The 26,290-nt window shown below is 31.6% G+C and overlaps 1 protein-coding gene and 1 long non-coding RNA gene across 2 annotated transcripts; both read right to left on the bottom strand.

Annotated features, from left to right (window-relative positions):
* Positions 1-1,380: 1,380 nt before the first annotated feature.
* On the bottom strand, positions 1,381-13,833 carry LOC143047072 (G-protein coupled receptor GRL101-like). The gene is made up of 5 exons (XM_076220043.1): positions 12,306-13,833; positions 5,660-5,781; positions 3,735-3,804; positions 3,151-3,380; positions 1,381-1,579 (listed from the first exon to the last, which is right to left on the bottom strand). The coding sequence occupies exons 1-5, from the start codon at positions 13,540-13,542 to the stop codon at positions 1,436-1,438; spliced, it is 1,803 nt and encodes a 600-aa protein (XP_076076158.1). The 5' UTR covers positions 13,543-13,833; the 3' UTR covers positions 1,381-1,435.
* Positions 13,834-18,426: 4,593 nt separating this feature from the next.
* LOC143047070 (uncharacterized) lies at positions 18,427-21,014 on the bottom strand. Its single transcript, XR_012969393.1, has 3 exons — positions 20,789-21,014; positions 20,222-20,362; positions 18,427-18,585 (listed from the first exon to the last, which is right to left on the bottom strand). It is a non-coding gene; the product is annotated as an uncharacterized LOC143047070 (long non-coding RNA).
* Between the last annotated feature and the right edge of the window lie 5,276 nt (positions 21,015-26,290).

The raw sequence follows: 26,290 nt of genomic DNA, 5'->3' as shown, positions 1-26,290 counted from the left end.
CTTGACATACACATGCTTCCATTTTGAAGATGTTTTTAAATTTATAATAAGTACGCAATTTCCTTTTTTTTTTTAAATTTGCATACATGTAATCACCGTTAATATTTTCCAAGTAAATCCTGTATTTACTCATCTAAATAGTGTAAACCATTTCAATGTCAAAACTTTTCATATTAACGTCAGTACTTCTTAATATATATATATTGTTGAATACCAAAATGATTTATTATATTTATGAGTGTCATTACTTATGACCAGGGCTTGTTTTGATACATGATTCTCCTGAAAACCATTAATTCTTTGTAAAAATAAAAACAAATTTTCAAAAAATGTCAATATACAATGGAGTACGACCTATCTTTTCCATGAAAACTTCATAACATGATTTACTCATTCATTTTAAAAAATCAACTTTATATTTATGCACCTTATAAACTACATTTTTTGAAAATGCCTAATGGTAAAATTCTATAAATTCTTGTACCTTTTTAGAAAGGACTCTTTTGTCAAGGTCTTGTATGAGATATTTTATTTAGTTAAAATTGTTTTGAACCTTGGGATAAATGTTTAGTTGTATTACCATAAAAATATAATGTTTTTTTTCTTTTATTCTAAAGAACCATCAATGATATTTTGTTAAAATTATCATGTCAGTATGTGTGTTTCTATTTATGACTTCAATGCCATTTTAAGATCTTTCCTGTAGCCCTTTTCACAAATAATCCTTAAGCGTAAAATTTATTTTACGATAAAAATATTAAGTTGAATTGTTAAGGAATATTTTAGACTAACGATACATTTTACACTTGCGATTTTTGGTAAAAAGGGCTACTGGTTCTTGTCTGGATTTCCGTATGATAAGTTGAACATACAAGTTTTAATATGTTAAAGATTTTACTAACAAGAAACATTGCGTCTTTACAGTGTATATCCGACAAAATGATTGCTATAACTATTGGTATTTCATGACAGTGGCTTACATCAACTGATAATAATATCAAAGGTACAGAAAGGCATAAAAATCTTTTGCGCGAAATATTATTGCCATACAGTACTATTTAATTTTGAAAACTCTCTTCTAGATAACGTTTAACACTTACCATTATCAGTCTTTAAACATTCAGATCCATCGTAACATACCAAAATGAGCATAACGAAATCAGATATTTATTATTGTATTTAGATTGAATTACAATTGAAAGGCATACAAGCCAGTGATGAATTATCTGCCAGACGTAGCAAGTAACTGATGCAAATGAATTCAAGATATTAAATAAAATAGGCCATCTTTATTAAATTTGTTCTTGTTAATACGAGCATCAATCATGAGACTCTCGAATCCGAAACAATATTTATTAATATTAATAGAAACTGAAAGGTTGTAACACAAACATAACTATGAACACAATCTTTAAAATCTGTTAAATCATTGTTGCTACTTATGTCCCTCTTCTTTGAGTTTTCTGGTATTCCTTAGTACCAATTTAGTTATCTGACCGATATGTTCAACATCCTCAGTAGTATCAAGTTCATTTCTAATGTCTTTTATTTCAGAAATCACCTTTACTCGTTCAATGGTCTGAATTAAAAATATGATAAGCGTGAAGTTAAAACAATTCCGCACAAAAAAATGTTAAAAACGGTAACGAAATGTAATAATGGCTTTCTTTTGCCATCAAAATAATCATCAATTGTTTTCAAAAATATCGCTGGCATTCTTTACCTAAAGATTTTAACTTAAAATCTTTTTAGGTTGGTGTGACATAAACAACTGTTCTAGAATGAATAATAAAGCACAACAGAGTATTTTGCGTTAGTTGTTGTTTTCAAACATTTCTGGTATATAAGTACCTTAGTATCCCAGGTCCCATACTAAGGGACCCTTGTATTTCTAACAGCCTCACTTGACTAGAAAAAAAATCAAACGAGTTTAAACTCCAATAGTTTTTCATATATGTATCAAAATAACAAGAACAACTGTTTTTCCTGACAAGTATCATCGTAATACATACTCATTATCGTATATCCGGTTCAATGACTACCATGTGATTAATTAAAAAAGGAGCGAAAATAACACGACGGACATTCAAACTGATAGATCGAAAATAAACTGATAACGCCTTTGTTAAAAAAAGAAACAGACAAACAGACAAATTATAGTACTCTATACACAACATAGAAAGCTAAAGACTAAGCAACACGAACCCCACCAAAACCTGGGAGGAATCTCAGGTGCTCCGGAAGGGTAAGCATATCCTGCTTTACACGTGACAGCTGTCGTGTTGCTCATGTTATTAGAAACCCGGTAAATAGTCTAATTCGGGTCACATTCAAGAAAAAGGAACAATATTGTAGTTGTTAGAATTAGTTTTAATAATCTGTGCTTGAAATTATTCCACAAATGTGATTGACACAAATTAGGTATTACATCTTGGATATACCCATGTCGATTTTCGAAAGAAAATTTCTAAAAAAAAGTTTATATCGAAAATATAGGGTCATAGTGACGAAGTTAGATTTCTCACATTAAACGGTATCATAAATCAGCCTTTTATGATAAAAATATTCCTGAAATTCAACGACTGCCCCTTTTTTGGCTATCGAAAAGATTTCGCTTCCATAGAACCTGAGATTACCCCAAGTGTTTGATTATTGTTCGTGTTGCAAGATATTTAGTTTTCTATGTTGTGTTTTTTGTACTGTTGTTTATCTGTTTGTCTTTTCCTTTTTTAGCCATCTCGATGCCAGTTTATGTTCGACTTTTCAGTTTGAATATCCAAGTGGTATATCTTTTAAAACTATGTCGAATTCATTAAAAAAAGGTCGACGTTCAGTAAAGCTTTACATATATTATTTACAATACGTTTTATATGACTTGCCGTATCGTCGTTTTGAAAGTATGCTTTTGAAAGTAGCGAAAGGTTTGAAATACTGCAATTTCAAGGTAAATCAGTACGCAGTAGATCGAAATTCAATGAGAGTTTGCTAGTTTTTCATAATCTTTTAAAATAACACACAATTTTGTTATCAAGACCAATTTGATCATTATAAAAGACATTCTGTAATATGCATTCATGTTGACACCTAAGACTTTATAATAAGACTATATAGAAGACATAAACAATCCTCACGGATAACATTCAAAATTACCTTACTATTCGTGAAGATAACTATATTATCTAAGGAAACTGGTTGACAAAGTGTTAAATAACGACGATGTAAGTATGCTATTCCAACGGTAATTTGTGAGACCAGACGAATACTCTCCTTAATGGTAAGTTTCCTCGTAGCAAACAGTTCTCTCAGTGTTATGTGCTTCATCTCAAGCATCTTTCCGTCGTTAATAAATACAGAAGCCATGAACATTTCATCAGTCGCATCTGAAATAGTATATCATGAAAGTTGACATAAACAAATGTGTATGTTTTAATATAAAAGATAAAATCATATAGCATACACAAGAAAAATACGGTAAATCCTTATTTTCTCTATCTTTTAAAACTTACCACTTAAATGTAGAAGCGTGCTAGAAATATTCCAGTGCTAACATGAAATATCATTGATAATTAAAAAAAGTCCTTCAATAAGAATTTTATACTCCTGGTAAGGAAACATTTTTGTTTAGAATTTCCGTCAGTTCGTTATTGATTTGGCTGCCAGTTGTTTTATTCGAGTGGCACTGGAGATTTTTAGGTAGACGAAACGAGTGTCTGACATTACTTTAATGTTCTTACCTTTACTTCGATCTTTAACTCTAGACATAATAAATATTTTGTCAGACATTTTAGCCAGGAAATCAGGCTTCTACAAAAAATTATGAACAACATAAAAACAATACTTTGTACACTTAAGTCTTGTGACCAAAACTCTTTTTTGAGGGGTTACATTCTACATTCATCATGAATATTCAAGGACATTAAGTCAACTTTGTTTGAGGGAATTGAAACCTTAATTTCTTAAGGAAGTATGTGTGTTTTTCGCCATCTTGGATTATAAATAACAGAGAACCTTAAGTCCAGTTTTTCAATAAAATTAGCAAAATTTGATGAGTAATGCAGATAATTAATGTGAATTTTCATTTAAAGAACACATTCATAAGATTTAAACTTATAAATACTAATATTTTTACAAGCATAAATTATTATTGCTTGATTTTAAATGTTATTAAATTGGCATTTTAAGGGGTGGTAACTATTTTATATCCAATTCTGTCATTAAGTTTAGCGTCTAATCACATACTGATGCTTTTTCCTGTATAATCAATACAAAATATGTAATTTTTCAAAACTTGTAGCTTGATAAAATGCTCGGTGACCTATCATTTATATTATATTTTTGAACATACATTGTATCACAATATAGACTACGTTTTGGCAAAGTATGAACAAGTTCTATCATTTTTAATTTAGACTCCTATTCCACCTTAATAATTACTGAATTTAAAAACGTAGCGTTTAAGAAAAGTTTGTTTTAATCCTGTCAATATCGACGTACTAACTTCCGAGCTGATGATACATACCCTCGAGTTCTGGTAGTCCACCACCAGCGGTATCGACCCAAAGCAATAAAATATTAAAACAACAATATTTAACAATCGTTTCACATGTATCAAGTACAACACTTAACAGAATACCTCCAATCGGAAGCTTGACAGTGTTACCTTGTAGAGAATAAGTGCTTTTCGGATAAGCCAGACTCCGTGTGTAACCGTATTCTGAATATAGTTAAGTGACCGGGGAATAATATAGGGTTGTTCGATTGAGGCTTCAATTTGTTGGGTTTGTTCATCGCTCTTGCCAATTTGTTGAAAAAACATCGAAGCTAAACTTTTTTAACAACAAATTCGTTAATTCAATAATAAAAATGTAAAATATCTTTTCCTATAACAAGAATAATGGATATACGTAAGTAACGCTTTTATCTCATATTGAATGTTTACTGGAACATTGTAATGAAGAAGAACACAACCGTTTCTTTTGTTTTGACAAATTTACGTAGGAGGTGTTTTGTAACAGGAATGCATATAATTTCTTTTAATTTTTCTATAATAATTTGAGATTTCTTCCTGCAGTCATTCAATTATTCAATAGAAAAAAACTGACACGATTCCTACAGTGTATAAACATAAAAATAATATCATGACGGAGAGGTTTGGAATATAATCAGTTTACGATGATACAGGCAACAACTTGTGTTTGAAATGTTTTATAAAATAGCTAAGATACAAATATCAAACAGGACATTGTATCATGCGACCGATAATCAAGGTAAATGTGATGGAAATTCAAATACCCTAAACAAAAAAAATATTAAAATAACAAAAATACAGAACTCCAAGGAAAATTCAAAATGGAAAGTCCCTTATAAAATGGAAAAATCAAAAACAACTGTCATATTCCTTACTTGGAACAGCCATTTTCGTATGTACACAATGGTGGATTAAATCTGAAAATAGATTGTTAAAAAAACAAAAAACAAAAAACAAAACAAAAAAAAACAAACATTGATAAAGTATTCTTTCTGTTTAAACAGTATTCCTTTCTGTGACGACTGACTTAAGCTTAATTATAATTATATGTTTTTTCAAAGAATACCTTATCAATCACCGCTAATAAAGTTTTTACTTTGCGCAAATGTGATTATTGCTAAGCATACGTACCTGCTTTATTGTTGAATACGTATACAGAAATGGGTTTAATGCTGCATTTATTGGCATCACAAATACAGCTACCCAAGAATAAACTTCTGACGGAAATACTTGACCAGTCATTGCTAGAACACCTGAAAAAGAAAACCTTTATTTTACATTGATAGATAACTTACTGTAAGTTACATTTGACTGAAAGTACGAACAGTTCCTTGTAAAAGCTAAGAAAGTTATCTTAATATCATGCATTTTGTTACCAGGATGTCTTGACCAATATATATAGTTAAAATTATTGACAATGACGAAGGCTATTTGTTAAGCCGAAATATTTGTCAACACGATTTTATAACATAATCTTCGTATATTACCATCTTATATTAATACAGTTTCGCAAATCTTTAGACTTTCATAATTTTTTCCTTATCTGCGGAGTATCGTATATTCTGCGTAACGTAAAAGCATCCTAGAAACGTCATCACCAACACATGTCTTTTAAGAGAAGACTAGTCCGACAGATAGCCAATTTATCGGTCTGTGGGACTAGACTGCTTCGAAAGGAGGGTAGTATATCTGACTTAATAATGACTTCACGGTTCAGCAAACAAGCAAGCTAACCAAGAATTCTACCTTTCCCGACACACTCAATACAATCGGCTGTAACAAAAGTTCTGTTCACAATTGTGTTATTTAAAGAAAGTAGAACAAACGGACCGTATTCCTCTAACTTTTTTAAACATAATAAAACTGTGAATGGAAATGGGGAATATGTCAAAGAGAAAACAACCCGACCAAAGAGCAGAAAACAGCCAAAGGCCACAGATTGGTCTTCAACGCAGCGAGAAAATCTCACATCCGGAGGCGAGTTTCAGCTGGTCCTTAAATAAAATGTGTACTGATTCAGTGAAAATGAACGTCATACGTCAAACTCCAAAACATATAAATGTACTAAAATCAAAAACATACAAGACAAACAAAGGCTAGAGATTCCTGACTTTGAACAGGTGCAAAAATGCATCGGGGGTAAATAACAATGTGTGGTATGCGTAGCAATGAGACAACTATCCATCCAAGTAACAACTCATAAAAGTAAACCATTATAGGTCAAGGTACGGCCATCAACACGGAATCTTGGCTCACACCGAACAGCAAGCTATAAAGGGCCCCTAGAATAACTAGTGTAATACATGTTTTGTGAGATCGCCACCCTTCTCTATACCTCTAGCCAATATAGAATAAAAAAAAATCAGTTTGAAAGAAGTCCGAGTCTGATGTCAGAACAGGCAACAAAAGAAACTGGTAAGTAAAATGACAAGGATCCATAAATCATCAAAGGACAACTAGCCGTAACTGAAATGCCTGCTCCAGACCTCAATTAGTATGTTCCAAAACTGCATATCTCTTGTTACGGCAACATGTATAATTTTGCCATTGATAACAATATTTTCTCAAAATTCCTGACTTTTATTAAGTATCTTTTGGTGTATTTTGCCCATTTACTATGAACAGGTACTTGAAAGATTAACACAAGTTGATTGATATTCAATTATTGAATATTACAGTTAAAAATTGAGATTTTATCTTCATGACACGCGTACTCTCTTATGCAAGACCATACAGTAGTGGATACATTTTTAGTAGTTCAAATATCAATGCTGTTATTCTTCAAATTGTGTGCTTTCTGTCGTGCACATGCATTATACTATAAAATGCAATCATCGAAATCTTTCACATGTGTATAAGGACTGTTACTGAAAATACCAACTCCAAGGTAAAAACGAAAAGTCCCTTATTAAATGACAAAATCAAAAGCTTAAACACATTAAACGAATGGAAAACAGCTGTTATATACCTGACTTGGTAAAGGCATTTCCTTAGAAAATGGTCGATTAAACCTGGTTTTATATCTAGCTAACCTCTCACTTGTATGAAGGTCGCATACAATTTCATATTATTGACAACAATGTGTGAACAAAACAAATAAATTGCATGTAGGTCTAAAATAACAGAATACAAATATCACATTTTTCACGTTAAAAAGGGGAATAATCAAAGACAACAATTAATTCCTCTTGATTTTCATTGTATACATATCAGAAAACAGTTCCGATATCAAAAGTTTTTATTTTTCAAATTGTTTTGCAAGTCTTCCCTTGTTCTTAGGTTTTGTTTTGTTTTTGTTTGGCAAAAAGGTTTGATTTGCCTAGACAGAAAAGGTGCAATTTTCTTGTTCCGAAAGGCTCTGGGTTGAAAGACTAGGGGATGCTAAATGCCAAGTTTGTCATTGGAATATTGGACAGTACAATTTTCTATTTTTTTTTTTATGAATTTATGCTCAATTGAAAAAAAGGCTATCGTTAAGTCATGTAAGTGGATATGGGAAAAAGTTGTGACGTTACTTAAAATAAGGTTAGTATGTCACATCATGAAAAAAATAGTATTGATATTTTTAAGAATATAATTAATCAAATAAACACATACTGACAAATCTATTTCGTAAAGGTAGATAACTCATATAAAATTTCATCGAATCGCTACAATTTAAATTAGCCAAAAAATTCCTGAGGATGTAACAAATAATTTGTAAAAGAAATTTTGTCGATATCTTTTTTTGTTTCCAAGGAATGCAAACATATGATAAAAAGTGAATAGGGATATTACTCGTACAAAGAAAATGGTTCGACTTAGCAGGGTGAAATTTGAAAAATGCATAAACTAAAGAATACAATATAAGAAATATGTAAGCGACATATTGCTATACAAACATTTATCGCAAGAACAAAATTTGGCGGAAAAAAACCCCAAAAAAACAATGATAATTAATGAGGTCTTTCCACCCATAAAGATCAATTTTGATATAGAACTATGAAAATACAGTTTGAAATATCATATCCAGCGTCAAATGATAGCTTATTGTACACTGATGCCAAAAGTATATGGTTTCTATAATTTTTTTCTAAATAAGGGAGATAAATTATTACTGTCGGTTTGAAATATGTCACTTCCGGTTTTATTTGATAGTTTACTTGATACTGATTCCAAAAATATATTGTTTAATATACTTTTACATTAAATAAGTACAAAAAAAGCTACTTCCGGTTTACACAAGGTCACTTCCGGTTGGCTTTTCCATAGTCAAGGGTCTTGTAACGTTATGCAAAAAGTCCCATGGCTTTATCATGTATACATATGATGTAAAAGCAAAGGACAAATTTGTAGATCGTCAATTTAACCTATGACCTTGAGTTCAATTTCAAGGTCATATACCAAGGGCTTCAAATCAAAAGACCATAGGTCTTAATTATATATGGTTTATTAGTTATATCACTATATACCTAATTTTCAATTTAAGAGGGGAGAAAACTCTAATTTAATGTTAGCGTACTTTTTCAACCAAAATTCATGTGTTACGACATGTCGCAACTTACAATTTAGTAAAAATATGTTGTCGTCGATATTTTATACGGTCTTTTTTGAATTGAAAATAAGCCAAAATCAAAATTTAAAATATGACCTTGACCTCTGACCTTAGCATAATTTTCCTATTTTTGGTTCAAGAACCTCAAATCAAAAGATCCTAGGTTTTTATCACTTATGGTTCACAAGATAAAAATGCTTATCACTTATATCACATGCATAAGGGTAAATACCTCTCATATGGAGTGTTCATATCGCTTCGGTCAAAATAGGACAAATCATGCGAAGGATATTAACGAGCAATTTTATAAAATAAATTTGTCGCTTTCTTTTACTGTTACGAAGGAGATGTAGTCACAAGGAAAACAGTGTTCGGGGAGATAACTCTTTAAAAAAATTGTTTGTTTAAGCAGGATGGAATTTAAAAGCGCATGAACTATACAATACAATATGAGAAATATCTAAGCGACATCTTGCGAAACAAAATAAGGCGGAAGAAAAAAAAATTAAAAAAATTATCAGAACAAATACAATAGTTCTTTCCACAGAAAAATGGAAAGACCTAATAATAATCAGAACAAATACATGATAGGTCTTTCCACAGAAAAGTGGAAAGACCTAATAATAATCAGAACAAATACAATAAGTCTTTCCACAGAAAAGTGGAAAGACCTAATTATCAGAACAATTACAATAGGTCTGTCCACAGAAAAATGGAAAGACCTAATAAGACTCAATAATTTGTAAGCTAAAGGTTTAATAGGGCCAAATTATTTTGAACACCGATATGACCAACAGGACCTATATCTAATAATATTATTAATTCGTATATTTTAACAAATTTGATTCGTTTAGTGATAGTCACATGTTAAACTATATTTTCGAAGGTAGAGAGAAAACGGCGGATAGCAAAAAGCATATTGACCAGCAAAAAGTATATTGCACGGTTATTTTTAGAATATCTAAAAACCAATATACTTTGTGACGTCGTGTAATGAATTTCCGGATATTGATTAACGTTTTGAAACACATGATATCAAGGCCTAAGGGTACAATCAAAATCACGTGATGGATATACACACACCGGAAGTAACAGTCGAGCAGACCGCTTGAAAGGTAAGTAGTCGTATTTACTTGTTTATATCAATAACATTTAATAAATAAGGTAGTGCACCGAATGTCGGATACTGTCTAGTTTTGAAATACACAATTATCCTTGCTGGAAAGCGTGCAGTTAATGCTAACACTTCGACACAGTTCCAAAATTTCACCAGATAGCACACACACCTCATATGTTTTTATAACAAAATTTCTGAAAAGTCAATGTTATGGGAGTTTTTAGTGGAAAAAGAATGCATTTTTTAATTCATCATCTTTAATTTTGATTTAATCAATCAAATAATTACGATAAATGGTCGTTTGACAGGAGAATAGCCGATTTTCACAAATGATACCACACACACCCCATTAATTTAACGGATAACACACACACACACAAACCGAAACTGAAGGTATGTACAAAGTTTCACGCAAAGTCAAATGATGTATTTTACTACATTATACTAAAAACATAAGAACAATTTAATATAAGCCTTAACCTATATAACCTTTTAATTGAAAAGCAATCTCTCATCGCTTTAATTTTCTTATATGTCGCGTGGTGTATCTTACAAATTGAAAACCTGGTTAGAGGTATTATACAAGTGAACTCGGAATGGTGTTCTGTTCGACAAATCATTTTGCAACTTTCACGACCTTGATTGTTTATTGAATGTTAATCAAAGGGACTTAACGCATTTGTATAACGAAGTGTGAACAGGTTTGATGAACAGGTTTGATTAACATACAGAGCCGAAATCATCTCATTTGCATATCAATATAAATACATAAATTTCAGTTTTCCTACCGTAAAAGGGCTTTATAGCCAGTCATAGTCGTTAACCTCTCCCGTAGTAGTAACTCATGCATGACACCAACATATCTTAAAACAGAAACGATGAGAGGTAAGTTTTTAAATAGATTATATCTATTGTTAGATTATTTATATTTTTCTTATATTCATTTAAAAAAAATCAATTTTCTTTCTATTTATTTATAGAATATGTCACATTTGTGCAAGCACTGTGGAAAGAAATTTAAAGGTCGAAGTGGTTTACGACAACATGAGATGAGGCATGATGGACAGGGGTCATATTCATGTAATGAATGCAAGCTTGTTTTTTTCAGCAAGTCAAACTTTACTTCCCATTTGGCAAGCAAAAAACACCAAAACCATAAGCCATTCATATGTAAAACGTGTGGCAAGTCATTTGCAACAGATGCCTATCTGAAGAACCACTGCCTGTATGAGGACAAGGGAGGCGATCACAAATGTACCCAATGTGAAGCTACATTTAGTCGTGCATCCCATCTGAAAGACCACATGGATATGCACACAGGGATAAAATCCAACATTTGCAAGATATGCGGCAAAGCATACCGCTTCAGAAGATTTTGATTTATCCCTCTTTCTTTTCTTTTTGTTTAAATCAAGCTTTGATTTTTTTTCTGGTCATTGTATGTCCTAGAATTACCGACATTCGGTGTGCCAACTTATTAATCAAAATTTAATTGATATAAACAAGAAAATGCAACTACTAACCTTTCAAGCGGCGAGTTCGACTGTAACTTCCGGTGTGTGTATATCCATCACGTGATTTTGATTGTACCCCTTGGATATCTGTGATTGATTATTTAAAGAAAAAAATCTTCAAATACATAAGATGTCCACAAAAAAAAGTAAATGAAATAACAACTAATATGTTGTTATTGTCAAGGAGACAGTGTTATATCTATAAAATTCCAACAAACCTAAATGACTATTTTGATACAAATATGGTCGGAAACAAATAATATAATTAATGTACTAGCCTTTGTATGAGGTCAATACAGGATATATCGACCCAAAGAAGTATATCGACCTCGGACTTCGTCCTCAGTCAATATACTTTTTTCAGGTCAATATATCCTTGTATCGACCTCATACAAAGGCTATATTTGTATAATATCTATAAATAATATCCAAATCCATTTAAGATCAACCTTGCTTGAGGGAACATTACATAATAAAATTAACAACAAACATTCTATGAAACATATCAGTATCGATTCAATGACTACTGAGCTGATGAAGTTCCATAATGGTATTAATAACAATATTTATTTTACTTACCATAATTCTTAGCTTGGTTTATGGATCACTTACCCATCATTCCAACAGGAAACCAACACAGAAAGTCAGTTAAAACAATTAAGAATAATCTTCTAGCCATTTTTAGGTCCTGTTTTGTCTTTTTTGCCATTATTCTATTTATGCTTTTTGCTGCATTGAAAATCGAAAACTGACACCAAGCTATAACAATGAACGCAATGCTGTTGTAAAACACAAAAATAGCTGTTGCATATTCCCATCCGCTGACTTTCTGTCGGGAAAATGGAAGAGCCAAACAAACTGCTGTTTTTGAATAAAACATAGTTGAAAAATATGACGTATTAGATATCGGGAACACAGCCATGATGATTATAGATATCCAGCAAGCTAAAGTAGAAACTTTCGCTGTTTTGTATGTTATCCTTCTTTCACCAAATGGGAAAATAACCATTAAATAACAATCAAGAGTCGTTAACATAATGAAATTAACAGATGCCTCACATGAAATAGCCGCAAGGATACCTGCAAATTTGCAAACAAGACTATCTCGCCACTCACGGTCATGTAAAATATAGTTTCCAGAGTAGTACATATCGGCTACAGCAATAATCCCGAGATACACACCCATCAACATGTCTGATACACCAAGATTCATAATAAATAACCAGTTTGCCATGTAAAGCGTCTTATTCTTGTTAATGATACGATAAATTATAACTCCAATATTTCCAATCAAAGCATTTATAGTAATAACCCATAAGCACACACGTAATACACCATTTCTCATCAAATTGCTACACGAGGAGAATTCGTCCATTTTGGGGAAACAATTCTCTGCAGAAACAGATTCTGGTTTTAAACAACAAAATATATAGGAATCAGTTTTCATTTTTTTTAAACGTGAAAGACGGGAAAATATACCATGAGAAAATTTTGTCACATCGTTTTGTGTCAAATCAATTGTCAGAAGAGATACAAGTCCATCAAATACGTTTTCTTCTACAGTTGTTAGTCCATTTCCTGTTATGTTAAACGTTTCAAGGTTGTCTAAACCATTAAATGTCCCATTGAAAAGTGTTTTTATTCTAGTTCCAGACAGTTCCAAATCTTTAACATTAGGTAATGACATGAACGCATTTGGTTCGATTAATACCAACATCAGATTGTCTTTTAAGATTAAGGTTACTAGTTTGGTGAGACCATAGAACGTGTAACTTTGCAGAACCTTTAATTTGTTGTTACTCAAATCTAAATGAAGGAGGTTCATTAATTTCTCAAATGAGTATGGCATAATCTTGTGAATGCTGCAGTTGAATAGTTTGAAATCAGCCAGGTATGTAAACGCAGGAACAACCAAATTGTTATTCGGAAATACTGAGCTGCTCAAATCTATTTTTCTAGCTTCAACAGACAAATCTCTGAAAATTGTCTCTGTCTCTTCTTGATGACATATAAATACAAAACCTTCACATGAACATCCAATAGGACACGTGACACCACAACCAACTTCATCATCCCCATGAGGACATTGTCTTATGTTATCACAAACCTCATCGAATAACAAACAAGTGGTTGACTGTTGACATCTATATAATCCAGGACAAGTTAAATTTCCTAAAAAATAAAGGCAATAGTGGTATACCGCTGTTCAAAAGTCATAAATCGATTGAGAGAAAACAAATTCGTGTTACAAACTTAAACCGAAGGAAACACATCAACTATAAGAGGAAAACAACGGGACAACAGAAACACTGAAGTGCAACAAAAACAAACATACATAGAAACGAACTATTAGATAACACCTGTCATATTCCTGACTTGGTACAGAACGTTTTTAGAAAAAAAATTGTAGGTTGAACCTGGTTTTATGGCTAGCCAAACCTCCCGCTTTTATGACAATGTTAAGAATACCGCTGTAAGCAATCATGAATTAAAACAAATCAAAATTATGTAAACTATCCTCAATTAACGATATTTATGTTAAACTATGATTGAAAATTTTCATTTTTTTTCTAAAGAAATCTTTCAATCTTAAGTTTGAGCAGAGCTGATATTAGAAATGTTTGTTTCAGTTTAAATTAACTTATAGTTCGATGCTCCGCAAGTTTTTCGTCTTTAGTGTACTGAATAAAAGTTTCTCTGAGAATTTTTTGTATCTTCCTACTGAAATTGATATCATAAGTTTTTCATATTATCATTAAAACAAGCTTAATGTAGATATTAAGAAGAAAAATGTTGTTTTCTAAAATGATTACCCAATAATAAAAATATAAAGTATCTTTTGAAACGGAATAGTGATACTACATTTTGGAAGAGGGTCAACAGTATATTCATTTATCGGAGGTTGATGAGCGATAGATACGAAAACGTAAATTAGTAATTTTCTAAAAAATCTTATTTAAGTTTTAGAAATATGATGAACTTTTCATGGACAGACGGACAAATGATAAATGAACGAACGAAGGTTCAGCAGTTTACTTCTCACATCGGAGCGATGGTAAATAAATCCATTAGTTCTGAAAATAGGAAGTATTTCAGTTACCGACTTAAATTGCGGGTCGGTTAGGGAGACCGACTGTCAATATCGTTCCTGAGTTACAACGTTGATCTTTTGTCTTTTCGGTTAAACATTTTATTTTTTTATTTTGTCAACTCTTAAATGTTTGTTAAAATATTTTTACCTCGAGAATCACTGAAGTGACATTAATTGTCAAAGTGCGCATCACAATTGATAACGACATTATAGTGATTAGATTCCAAAATCTATTTTATTATATAGCTTATGCTCAAAGCTCATTAGGAGTATGGCATAGTATTGTAAATGGGACAAAGGAACATATCTAAAACTTCTTCTATTGATATCATGAATATTGTTAATAAAAGACAACGTAATAATAAGTCTCATGGCAACAAATAAAAACATTGTGTAAATTATACTCTTGATGATCTCCTATCTATATTAAAAACAATAGTAGGCATCAATCATTATGACACTGGGTCAAATACCAATAAGTAAATTACATAATATTTTCAAGGAGTATGACACTATCTCGTTCTTCAGCCCACTCTATTAATATTCGCGTATAATTACAGACTGTTGCCATCATAGGCTGTTCCTGCATATCGATAAACCTGTTAATTATACTCGGCACCTTCTAAAAATTAGATATATTAACAGAGGTATTGATTTCATCAACTTATCTATTTAATGACTCTACCATTCAACATTTCATATCTCCCTATTTTGTAACACAGAAGCACCTATTATTTCGTAAACATACACAAACAAAACCCCAGCAGAAGTTAAATTTTTAATTATAAGTCAGTAACATCAGATTTCAATGTAGAAAATAATCTCCTCTAACTTTAAACTGTGAATCGTCGAATTTTATATATGATCGGACCTATGACCATGTTTTATACGGGGAACATCAATATCGTTCAAGACCGAGGGGTTTAAAACTGTTTGTAAAATGGATGAAAATATCGTCCTCCATCTAAAATAGACTTGAAACAGTGTCATCAGGTCACAAAAGACGCTCTTTCATCGTATTGTAAAAATTAGTGTAAACGGGAAAATCTCATAACAAATCTCTTGATTCTTACTTAAATATTGTATGAATGTTGCGGATATTCGAATATTACATTTTCAAAATAATTTAGAAATAAATAAAAAAAAAGTACATAATACGCCTATTTTTAGAATAAGAAACGAACTTCAGGTACTTTCAAAGAGGTTTGCGTTTGTAATGACCGACAAAGCAGCCTACGATGTGGTGGTGATATGCCGCAAATACTACACGGACGTTCATAAAGAATGAAATTCTAAGTGCGTTCCACAGAATATCATATAGTTAATAATCAAATCATAAACACAGCACGTCTTAAGGCCTCTTCTGAACTTTTGAAGGTCCCTACTATGTACTGTTTACCTAAACTATACAAAAAGCTATTGTAAAATATTGTTTCATCTTAGCCTCTTGTAAGTGTTCTACAACTAATCGTTTATTAATTTTAACTAGTTCCTTAACTACTATCGTGGAAGTTATCATTCACTTTTGTAATAAAATATATGAAAATAGTGGAAATAATTTTTTTTGGAGTGTAAAAATTCTTTGCATGTTTCAGATAGATTACGTGCTTTTGATGGTCCTTTCGATTCTGTTGACAGTTTTGTCTATCCAACTCTTTACTTTTGATAACTATTAGCATGTCGAAATGTCCTATTGCAATGATTATTTGTGTATTTCTTTGTCCTGAATGTTCTTGCATTTATTTGTACTGTAGTCCTGTCATGTAATGTTGTCATTTGAATGTTATATTTAACATTGCCATAAACACGCGAGGTTTGGCTAGCCGCAAAACCAGGTTCAACCCACCATTTTTTTCGTCTTAAAATGTCCTGTACACAGTTAGGAAAATGGCCATTGTTATATTATAGTTCGTTTCTGTGTGTGTTACATTTTAGTGTTGTGTTTCTGTTGTGTCGTAGTTCTCCTCTTATATTTGATGTGTTTCCCTCAGTTTTAGTTGTAACCCGGATTTGTTGCCTTTATTTACACTACACTTCCACACAATCTTATCAAACAATAGTTTTCCTATTTAATGGAATGGTCGTTTGGTAAATGTGAATGCAAATATATTTGCTGCATCTTGTTTAAAGCCTTCTCCTCTAATGAGAAAGGTGAAAATACTAGATATACTTACTGGAGGTGTAATGAGATGATTGAAACAGTTAATTTTTTCCTTGATAATATTTATGTACGTTTCGGCAATAAAGTGTATTGACAGATTGTATGCATTCCTATGGACACCAACTGTGCCCCTTTAATCGCAGACTTCTTCTTGAACTGTTATGAATCGCAGTTTATGACCAAACTAAGTGAAGACCCCCTATAAATTCCATTTAACTGATAAATTCAACAACACTTACAGTTATTTTGATGATACTTTTTTTGTTAAATAATCAGGAATTTTCTAAATATACCGCCGAAATGTACCCAAAGGAACTTACTTTTAATAAATCAAATATAAACGGTTATAAATGTCCTTTCCTAGATTTAGCTATTTCAGTTTAACACAGCAAAATTTTCACTAAAATTTACATCAAAAGGGACAATTTCCTTTTTTTGGACGGTAAGGTTCCTTATGCACCATCTTACGGTGTTTATGTGTCACAACTAGTTCGTTATGCCCGTGTATGTTGTGACGTTTTGGATTTTAATGAACGTAATCTATGTATTTCTGGTAAATTATTAAGTCAGGGTTTACTTAAAACCTCTACTAAATTCTTCCATAGATATAAAGATTGGGTTTTGGAGGATAGTTGTTCCAGTAGAAAAATTATTTCAAACGGGATAGCACATCCTCATTTTTACGGAGATGTTGAATTTAGAAACGATCCGGATAAACTTATCGATCTTTTGAAAAAACTTATACTAAAATGTTACCAATTCAACACTGTTATTAGATCTTTGAATATTGTTGTTATTGGTATTAATATTGATTTTGTTAGCAGTAAATTAAAATCAAACTAAATATTATTGTAATTTACAAATTAGTACGTACATTCATGGCTCTACAATATTTCGATACCTGTACCTTTGCATTGCACAAGGTTATATTTTCTCCGACTGTTTATGACACCTTCACACTAAATCAATTAGATGCTGGAAGTGTACTAATTGATAATTTAATCATGCATGATTTCGCTTATTAGTTATAATTGGCTTTAAACTAGTTGTCAGTAACTGAGAGTTCTAGCAGATCCATACTTAGTGTCTTTTTGTTGTTGGGATGTATAAGTTTCCCTCCACGTCAACTCTGTATTTTTGTAAGATGTATTTCTATTTGTATCCATCTGATGAGTTAAGCTTTTTTCAACTGATTTTTATAGTTTGTTCTTATGTTGAACTGTTACACCACTGTCCCAGGTTAGATGTAGGTTGGCGCCTTCAAACTAATTAACCCAATCACATTTTATATGTCCCATGTCAGTGGCCTGAAATTCAGTGGTTGTCGTTTGTTGCTGTGTTAAATATTTGTTTTTCGTTCATTATTTTGTATAAAATTAGACGGTTAGTTTTCTTGTTTGAATTATTTTACCGAATGTATGTAAAATTGTAAAAAATAAACGTGATAATCATTTATAAAGACGTTTATAGATTAAGTTGAGAATAACACTTATATGTCAAAAAGAAATTTAATCACTGTTTACCACAAAATAATTCATCATCGCCATGGATACAGTGTTTTCTGCCGTCACAAAGTAAGCTTGATGCAATGCAGTGACCCTCTTTGCATTTGAAGTAGCCTGACTGGCAAACCTGTTTTTCTACAAAAAAAAGAGTTTGTATTGAAACAAGAATTATATACTTCTGCTATACTGGGTACCGCACAGTACCGTTACTTCAGAATGAACAAAAGGGGATATTGGGTCAATGAGATAGCAACACAACGACACAAATGACCAAACAACTTGTACAGGTCAGCTAATGGTCTTTTAAATAAAATAATAGACATGTGTCAACACCAGAAATACAGATTTTATTCACCCCAAGTTTTGTTATAAAATCAAACATTTTTAATCCCATGATCCAGGTTAAAAAAAGCGAACTGGGATCGTATTATCTTCCCGTCCCACTCCACGTATTCCTGTGTCCGTTCTTAATCAAGAACTGTATCATTTGTTTATCTTGATGCTAATTGTCATTAAGAGAATGTGATGAGATCAATTTTGTTACCTTCTATCTAAACTCTAGGTGATTTAGTAATAGACATTATTTGTGATGACTGTTTGTAGAATTTCTAGATACCTGTTAATGTTTTGTCAGTTAGTTCCTGTCTCATTATTATATGATCAGGTTATACGAATATTGAATATTGTCATTGTGGCCAAAAATCTACCAATTAAACTCTTTGGAAAATTACGTTTTGATCTGCTAGGAATCCACTAAGGTATTTTAACATGGGATGATTTATGGGCTGTCATTTTCCCCTTTTGCATGTCAAAGATCTGTGCAAAACCTTAAATTCATATAATAAAATAAAGAAAAGAATTGGTAAGAATTTGATTTATTGCTTTATCTATCGTATTTGATTTTCGGTTATTAAATTATCATATACATATTATTATTTGTCTTATATTAGAAATATTTTGAAAGAGTTAATTGATATTTTCAACAACAAAACGGAATGATGAGAAAAAGTAACTATAACATTTGCTATAAACAGTAATAAAAAAGTCATTTGTAAAACAGTAGTGCTAAACCATCAACAAGCTGTAATCAACTTCCAAAATGTCTGTGTGTACAGTATTAACGATTAACGACGTCCAACGTGTTATGCCTTATGGTTCAATTAAAATATATGACTCTATTAACGAATATGTTAAGGCAAATTGAATTTTAAAAATACCTTAGAAAGGTGCAAAACAAAAATCAAATAAATATATTTAGTACTTTTTATTGTTTGTGAGATGATTTTTGAAAGGCTTTATTCGACATTTCGGAAAACAATTATAATTATGAAAAATAAGAGACCAAATGACACAGACATTAACAACTATAGGTCACCATACGATGAACAAATTTAATTTCACGTTGGAAGTTTGATTAATATACTTTTGAGAAAATTAACAGATTACTCTGTACAATATTACAATAAAACAATAGATATTTAGTCGATAGTATTGAAAAATGCACGCGCTGACTTGGTCCATATTCTAAATCTTTTAAAGAAGAGAGACTAAAGATAAAAAAGGGATACTCAAATTCCTACGTCAAATAACTGAAAGCGTCATGACAAAAAACGACGAATAGTCAAACAACAGTCTACAAAATATAACATAGAAAACATATGGCTGAACATCACAAACTCAACCAAAATACGGGCTGATCTCAGATGCTTCAGAGGTTAGGCAAATCCTGCTCCAATTGTTATTTTTTAATAATACAATATGTTTGTCTTACCACAGTGCTGAAGATGAGTCAGATCCCAACAACCATTTACATCGCTCCTCTCATTTACACGCATTACGCAGTGATCTGTATAGTTATACAACTTTCCATCAGAGCAAAGAGATTGGCTACGGGAAACATTTTTCGAAATTGCTGACAAATAAATATGCGCAACAGTACATGTAGTTAACCCATGTTCAAATATCCTAAATCTATATAAGAAGACAAATGAATGTACCTAACAAATTTTGGGAATTGCAGGAATGAGTTAACAAAAATTACATCATCAGACATTTTTTTTAAAGTTTGAGCTTAAATCTTATTTGATGCATTTATCCAAAAGTAGAGGTACAAACGAAATATTTGTGTTAAAATCATATATCTAACTTACAAAAAAAGTCGTACAACAATTCATTTATTTGATTTCGTCAAAAACTTTAACAGCGAGCATTGTAACTTAAACATCAATAGTATTGTGGTTTTTTTTCGCAAACACGAGAAACGAAGATAATTGGTTGATTTTTCCCCCATCTGGACCATTTTTACATATGATCATGCTGTCTGTATTTGATAATATACCTGCCTGACATACAACAGGTCCAACTGCCACATCATAAAACCCCTCGTCACTGTAAGATTTATCTGGAACCTGATAGCTATGAAAGGGAAGTGTATCAGGATTTGAAAAAAACTAAAGTATCAGTAAACACTCTGTTGACATCTACTTGACTCCAGTCCATACCTCCCAAGCAATGGAAACTACAGAACAAGGAAACTAATGTAATGATGAAAGAATGGACTTTATTTGAAACAGTCCCATATGGCATCCATTAGAAATGAATTAGAAGGTGTTAAACTGTACCACACGAACTGTCAGAATATCTTATATCAAAAACATCAATGTTTTACTTGCATGTTCTATTCCTTATGAAGTGTTAATAAAAGGAGGCATGACACGATTTTTAGTTTTTGATTAAAAATATTTGTTTATACATACTTTTTCCTCAAAAAATGCATCGATATCACTCAGAATGGGACTGCTACGTCACTGTTTAAGATCAGTCATATTGACAGTAGAGAATAGCACAAATTTATTTTCGATTATTTACAAGCAAAACGCATTGGAGTGATAGACAACAATTTTGTGTGATTACGACGGATTCAACAATAGAATTATAGAAGTATAATGAGATAATATTTTCCGTTTTCGAATAATTGCAGACTTAGCTATATATAGAAAGCGTGGAAATGTGATTTTGTACCTACAATTAACCACCCTTTGTTCTGCCTACTTTTCAAAGTTTAGGGAAAAAGTCTAGGGAGCTCACCATGAATTCATCATGGACTACAGGTGTGCGATACACTTGATTCGCAATTTTGAGTCATTTGAAGATGAAAGCCGCCGGTGAAACACCACATGGGGTGATTGATAAAGATGGTTTAATGGTCTGAAAGTGTACATCCTTGGTGAATATCTTGCCAAAGGGCACAGGTCAGTTGGGAGTATATCATTGTTACACCAATAAACTTAAAGGTATGACTACATGCTGTTTTAAACATAACTGTAGTATGGTCATATATCTTACTCTTTATTTGTTTATAACAATTATTAAACAAACGTAACAAATATGGTGTCAATCAAGAAACCAAGCATCTTGATAATGTCAGTTTCAGAGAATTTTTTGTTTGAATTAGAGTGATTTTTTACAAAGTAGTATTTATCCCTCCTACCGACAAGATACTTGTACCAACGTTTGGTTTGCCATTCTTGTTTTTGAACAAAGCCATACAAACTCTTTTAATTTGTCTTTTAGTTTGGAATGGGGAATACTTGTGTAAAGTGCAGAAAAGTCAAATGTTTTAATACTATTGCAACATCAAAGAGTCTTAGATTGTATGTACTCTAAAATATCTTTGGATTTTTTTAGTATCCACATCTGATTCACGCCATCTCTAGAATACTAGTAGGCAGTTTCACAATAACTTTGAAGCCCGGTCTTGATTGCTGATAAAATTGATGTTTATAATGTAAGAGGTTTCGTTGAGAACTTGGAAGACCCAGCTTTGGTTGAAATCCAAAGGAACATAGAACAGACCTATGATTATCCAGGATTTCCTCTTTAGTAAGTGTCGTGGGGGTATATGTTGAGTTTCCAAGTGAATTGTCAATACTTAATTCATCTATCAAGCAGTTTTTTAATGTGATTTACACACAAAAACGATATTGTTTGGGGCGTTATCTTCGGGTACTCCAACATGTTTGTCATGGAGGTAGGACAAGTGTTTTGCAAAATTTGGGTCTTTAAAGATTGTCGTAGCATGGGTATTGGTATTGTTAGACCCATTCAGTTCTTAATTCTGAGTTGTATCAACGACCTCACAGCCTTAAACCAATTGGAAAGAGTATCTACGTCTTCTTTCTCGCGTTTAACCAATTGCCTGGCATAATCCTCGACTAAACTCATCAATAGTTTGAATTTGTGTTTCCAACTGATGGATTTAGGCTCACGATAAACACATTTTGCAGGGAAGTGTTATTGACAATGTTGAGGTCATTACCGGTTATTACGTGGCCAGCCGGAAACATGTATTGCAATGTTGTATACATTGTTTCCTTAAGACATTTATGCATGCAATTTTATTATTTCATACAGAACTGTAAAGCATGAATTTGGAAAAATTAACAGAAGAGATAAACAAAAACTTGCTTGTGAGTCCGGATGCAAGGGGGCAATTTATCCTCCCCCATTTTAGAAATTAGCAGGGTAAAACTATGTTTTGCGCCTGTCCCAGGTCAAGAGCCTCTGGCCTTTCCTAGTCTTGTATGATTTTTAATTTTAGTTTCTTTTATATATTTCGGAGTTTAGTATGACGTCCATTATCACTAAACTAGTAAATATTTGTTTAGGGTCCAGCTTAAGCACGCCTCCGGTGCGAGATTTTCTCGCTGTATTGAAGACCCATTAGTGACCTTCGGCTGTTTCTGCTATTTGACCGGGTTGTTGTCTCTTTGAAACATTCCCCATTTCCATTCTCAATTTTATTTTGCCGCAACTCCCATTGTTATTATTTTTTCTAAATTAAAACTAGACTATTTCTAGTCACTCTTGTTAAGTCCCCGCCCCCAACACATATTATTTGTTTATTAAAAAAACCCATAACATAAGTTACAAAGGAAATGATAGAATTTAATTTAATTTTATCACATTGTTCTATTTAACATCGAATATATTTATTTGACTACAAAAAGCACCAATGCACTTTAGGATGGTATAGGAGTATATTTTTTTTTTATACTTTTCCAAATCGTAGTATATATTGTGATATGTTTAAAAATATAATAAAAATGATATGTCATCGAGCATTTTCTCAAGTAACAGGTTGTGACGGGTGTCACATGTGGAGCAGGATCTGCTTACCCTTCCAGAGCACCTGAGATCACCCCTAGTTTTTTGGTGGGCTTCGTGTTGTTTATTCTTTGGTTTTCTATGTTATGTCATGTGTGCTGTTGTTTGTTTGTCTTTTCATTTTTAGCCATGGCGTTGTCAGTTTGTTTTAGATTTATGAGTTTGAATGTCCCTTTGGTTTTTTCGTCCCTCTTTTGGAACAAAATGACACATTTTGTATGGATTATAAAGGAAAAAAAACATCATTATGTGATTAGAAGCTAAACAAAATGATATAATTGTATAATAAAATACGAGAAGATAGCTTTAAGAAAATGTTTTGAGAATATCAAAAGAAAAGATATGGTCACCGTACGTTTTTTCCGGCTAAAATATTAAATAGCAAAATTTCATGTAGATTCCTTTAGAAAATGGATATTTCAGAGTTTCTTCCCCTTAAAATGCAATTTAAAAACATTAAAAAATCAAGTAAAATTACTTTCGCATGTAAAAATGTTAATATTTATAAGTTAAAATCTTATAAATATGTGCTTTTAAATGAAAATTCACATTACTTATCTGCATTCCTGCAACAAATTTTGCTAATTTGATTGAAAATCTGGAACTTAGGTTCTCTGTTATTTACAAATAAAGATGGCGAAAGATACATATACTACCTTAAGCTGGATTTGGTAGATATATTAAAATACAAGAAACGATAGGAATTGTTCAGTTAGTATAGAAAAAAATCAATGATTAAATCCATTTGTGTTTACAATGAAAATAAACTCACCATAGATACTAAGATTTAAATTGTGTACGCCAGACGTAATAATAATGAAGAAAGTGTCGTTTGAATCACTTATTAGGTATAACCAGACGATTTTCAAAAATAAGAAAAAACCCATACTGTATAGTCGTCTATAAAAGCACCAAACATGAAAATGTTAAATAATTCAAACAAGAAAACTAACGGCCTAATTTATAACAAAACGACTTACAAAGAACAAATATGAAAGACATGAACAAACAACAATCGCTGCACTTCATAATGTGGCGGGGTCAGCGTTCAACCCTTTCCTAATGGACAATAGTGAACAGCACCAACTGTAGGATTTTAAATTGGTTGGAATTTGCTTATAAGAAAAGATCAGCACGATGCACAAAAGCCACTGACCTCAAAAGAAAAGACACAAAGCACCAAAATAATAGTACTCATAGTTACTGAAAGCTAATCTGAAGCAAATAACAGGTAATAAATACATAATGTAACTTATTTAAAATCTAACATTTTATTTAAATGACTCATATATGGAGAAATATTTTTGGCATACGTAACACAAAGAGAATCATTTGTTGCCAATATTTTCCTGAACTCAAGCATATTGCTGGTAGCAATAATTGAATCAAATGCTAAAAATCATTTTGGAGAAAGAGAGATAGGAAATATGTGAAATTATTTTACTTTGTCTAAAATTCGGAGTCAAATTAATAAAGATCAGAATGGGTTGCACACTTTAGAAAATGTATTTAAGAATATATTAATTATTTCAACATAAGAACCTTTTCTTTATAAGATATGGTTTTATCCTAAACTAAATCAACAAGCCTTATAAATTTATACCAATAAAACGTTTTTACTCAAAAATGAAGTGAAACTAAAAAGACATTGATATTGCCTATTTTAAATCATTTGTTTTATCCTTACAAAATCCAAGTGATGATATTTAAAAAAAATGTTACTCAGCTTATGTACAATTCTATATGGAGTTCACCAATTGATAGAATTAAGAGAGATACTTTACAAAATATAAACTGAAGATGGTGGACTCAAAATGATAAATCTTAGTGCATTTATTTTAGCACAGAAGTGTACATGGATAAGGAGATTATTTAAAACAGACAACAAATAGCAGAATGTTTTTTTGTCAAATGTTCATGTAGAACTTGAAAAATTTTATGGTTGTGGAAGTGTTTATATCCAAACATTACAACAAAATATCAAAAATAAATTTTGGCAAGATGTTCTGAAAGCATGGCAACTTCTCAGAGAAAAAGATGAATATGACAGCTGGGAATGCTTTCTTGCTAGTCCAATCTGGCTTTACAATAATATAAAGGTAGCAAATAAACCTATTTTTTTTTTATAAAGATTGGTTTGAAAATGGTATAAAATTTATAAATGATATTGTAAATGAAGATGGGACCTTTTTCTCTCATAAAAAAATAGTATTATATCTGCTATACATCAAGCATCAAAATCATTTGTGGGAAAACATCACAAATTAGAACTACCTTTAATTCCATCTGCTATCAAAAGACTTGTTAAAAGTTCAAAATGATCTAAAGATATGTATATTGTTTTAAATAAAAATGGAAGTGTTCCCACTAGTCAGTTAAGATGGACTGAAATGTTTGGCTGTGATCAAAATCATTGGAAATGTTTTTATAAACTGCAATTTGTTGTCACAAATTATACTAAGTTACACTGGCTACAGTATAGATTCAATCATCGAATCTTAGCTACAAACAAATTTCTTCATAAAATTAAAATTTATGATAATCCAAATAGTACATTTTGTAATAGAGAAATTGAAACATTAGAACATTTATTTTGGGAATGTGAACATACACAATTATTATAAGAACAGATTGAAAATTGGTTTCTGACCAATGGAATTAGTGTACTTTTTAC

This window comes from Mytilus galloprovincialis, chromosome 9 (assembly GCF_965363235.1).
Source record: "Mytilus galloprovincialis chromosome 9, xbMytGall1.hap1.1, whole genome shotgun sequence".
Taxonomy (NCBI): Eukaryota; Metazoa; Mollusca; class Bivalvia; order Mytilida; family Mytilidae; genus Mytilus; species Mytilus galloprovincialis.
Note: the sequence above shows the minus strand (reverse complement) of the source record. Positions and strands in the feature narration are given on the sequence as shown.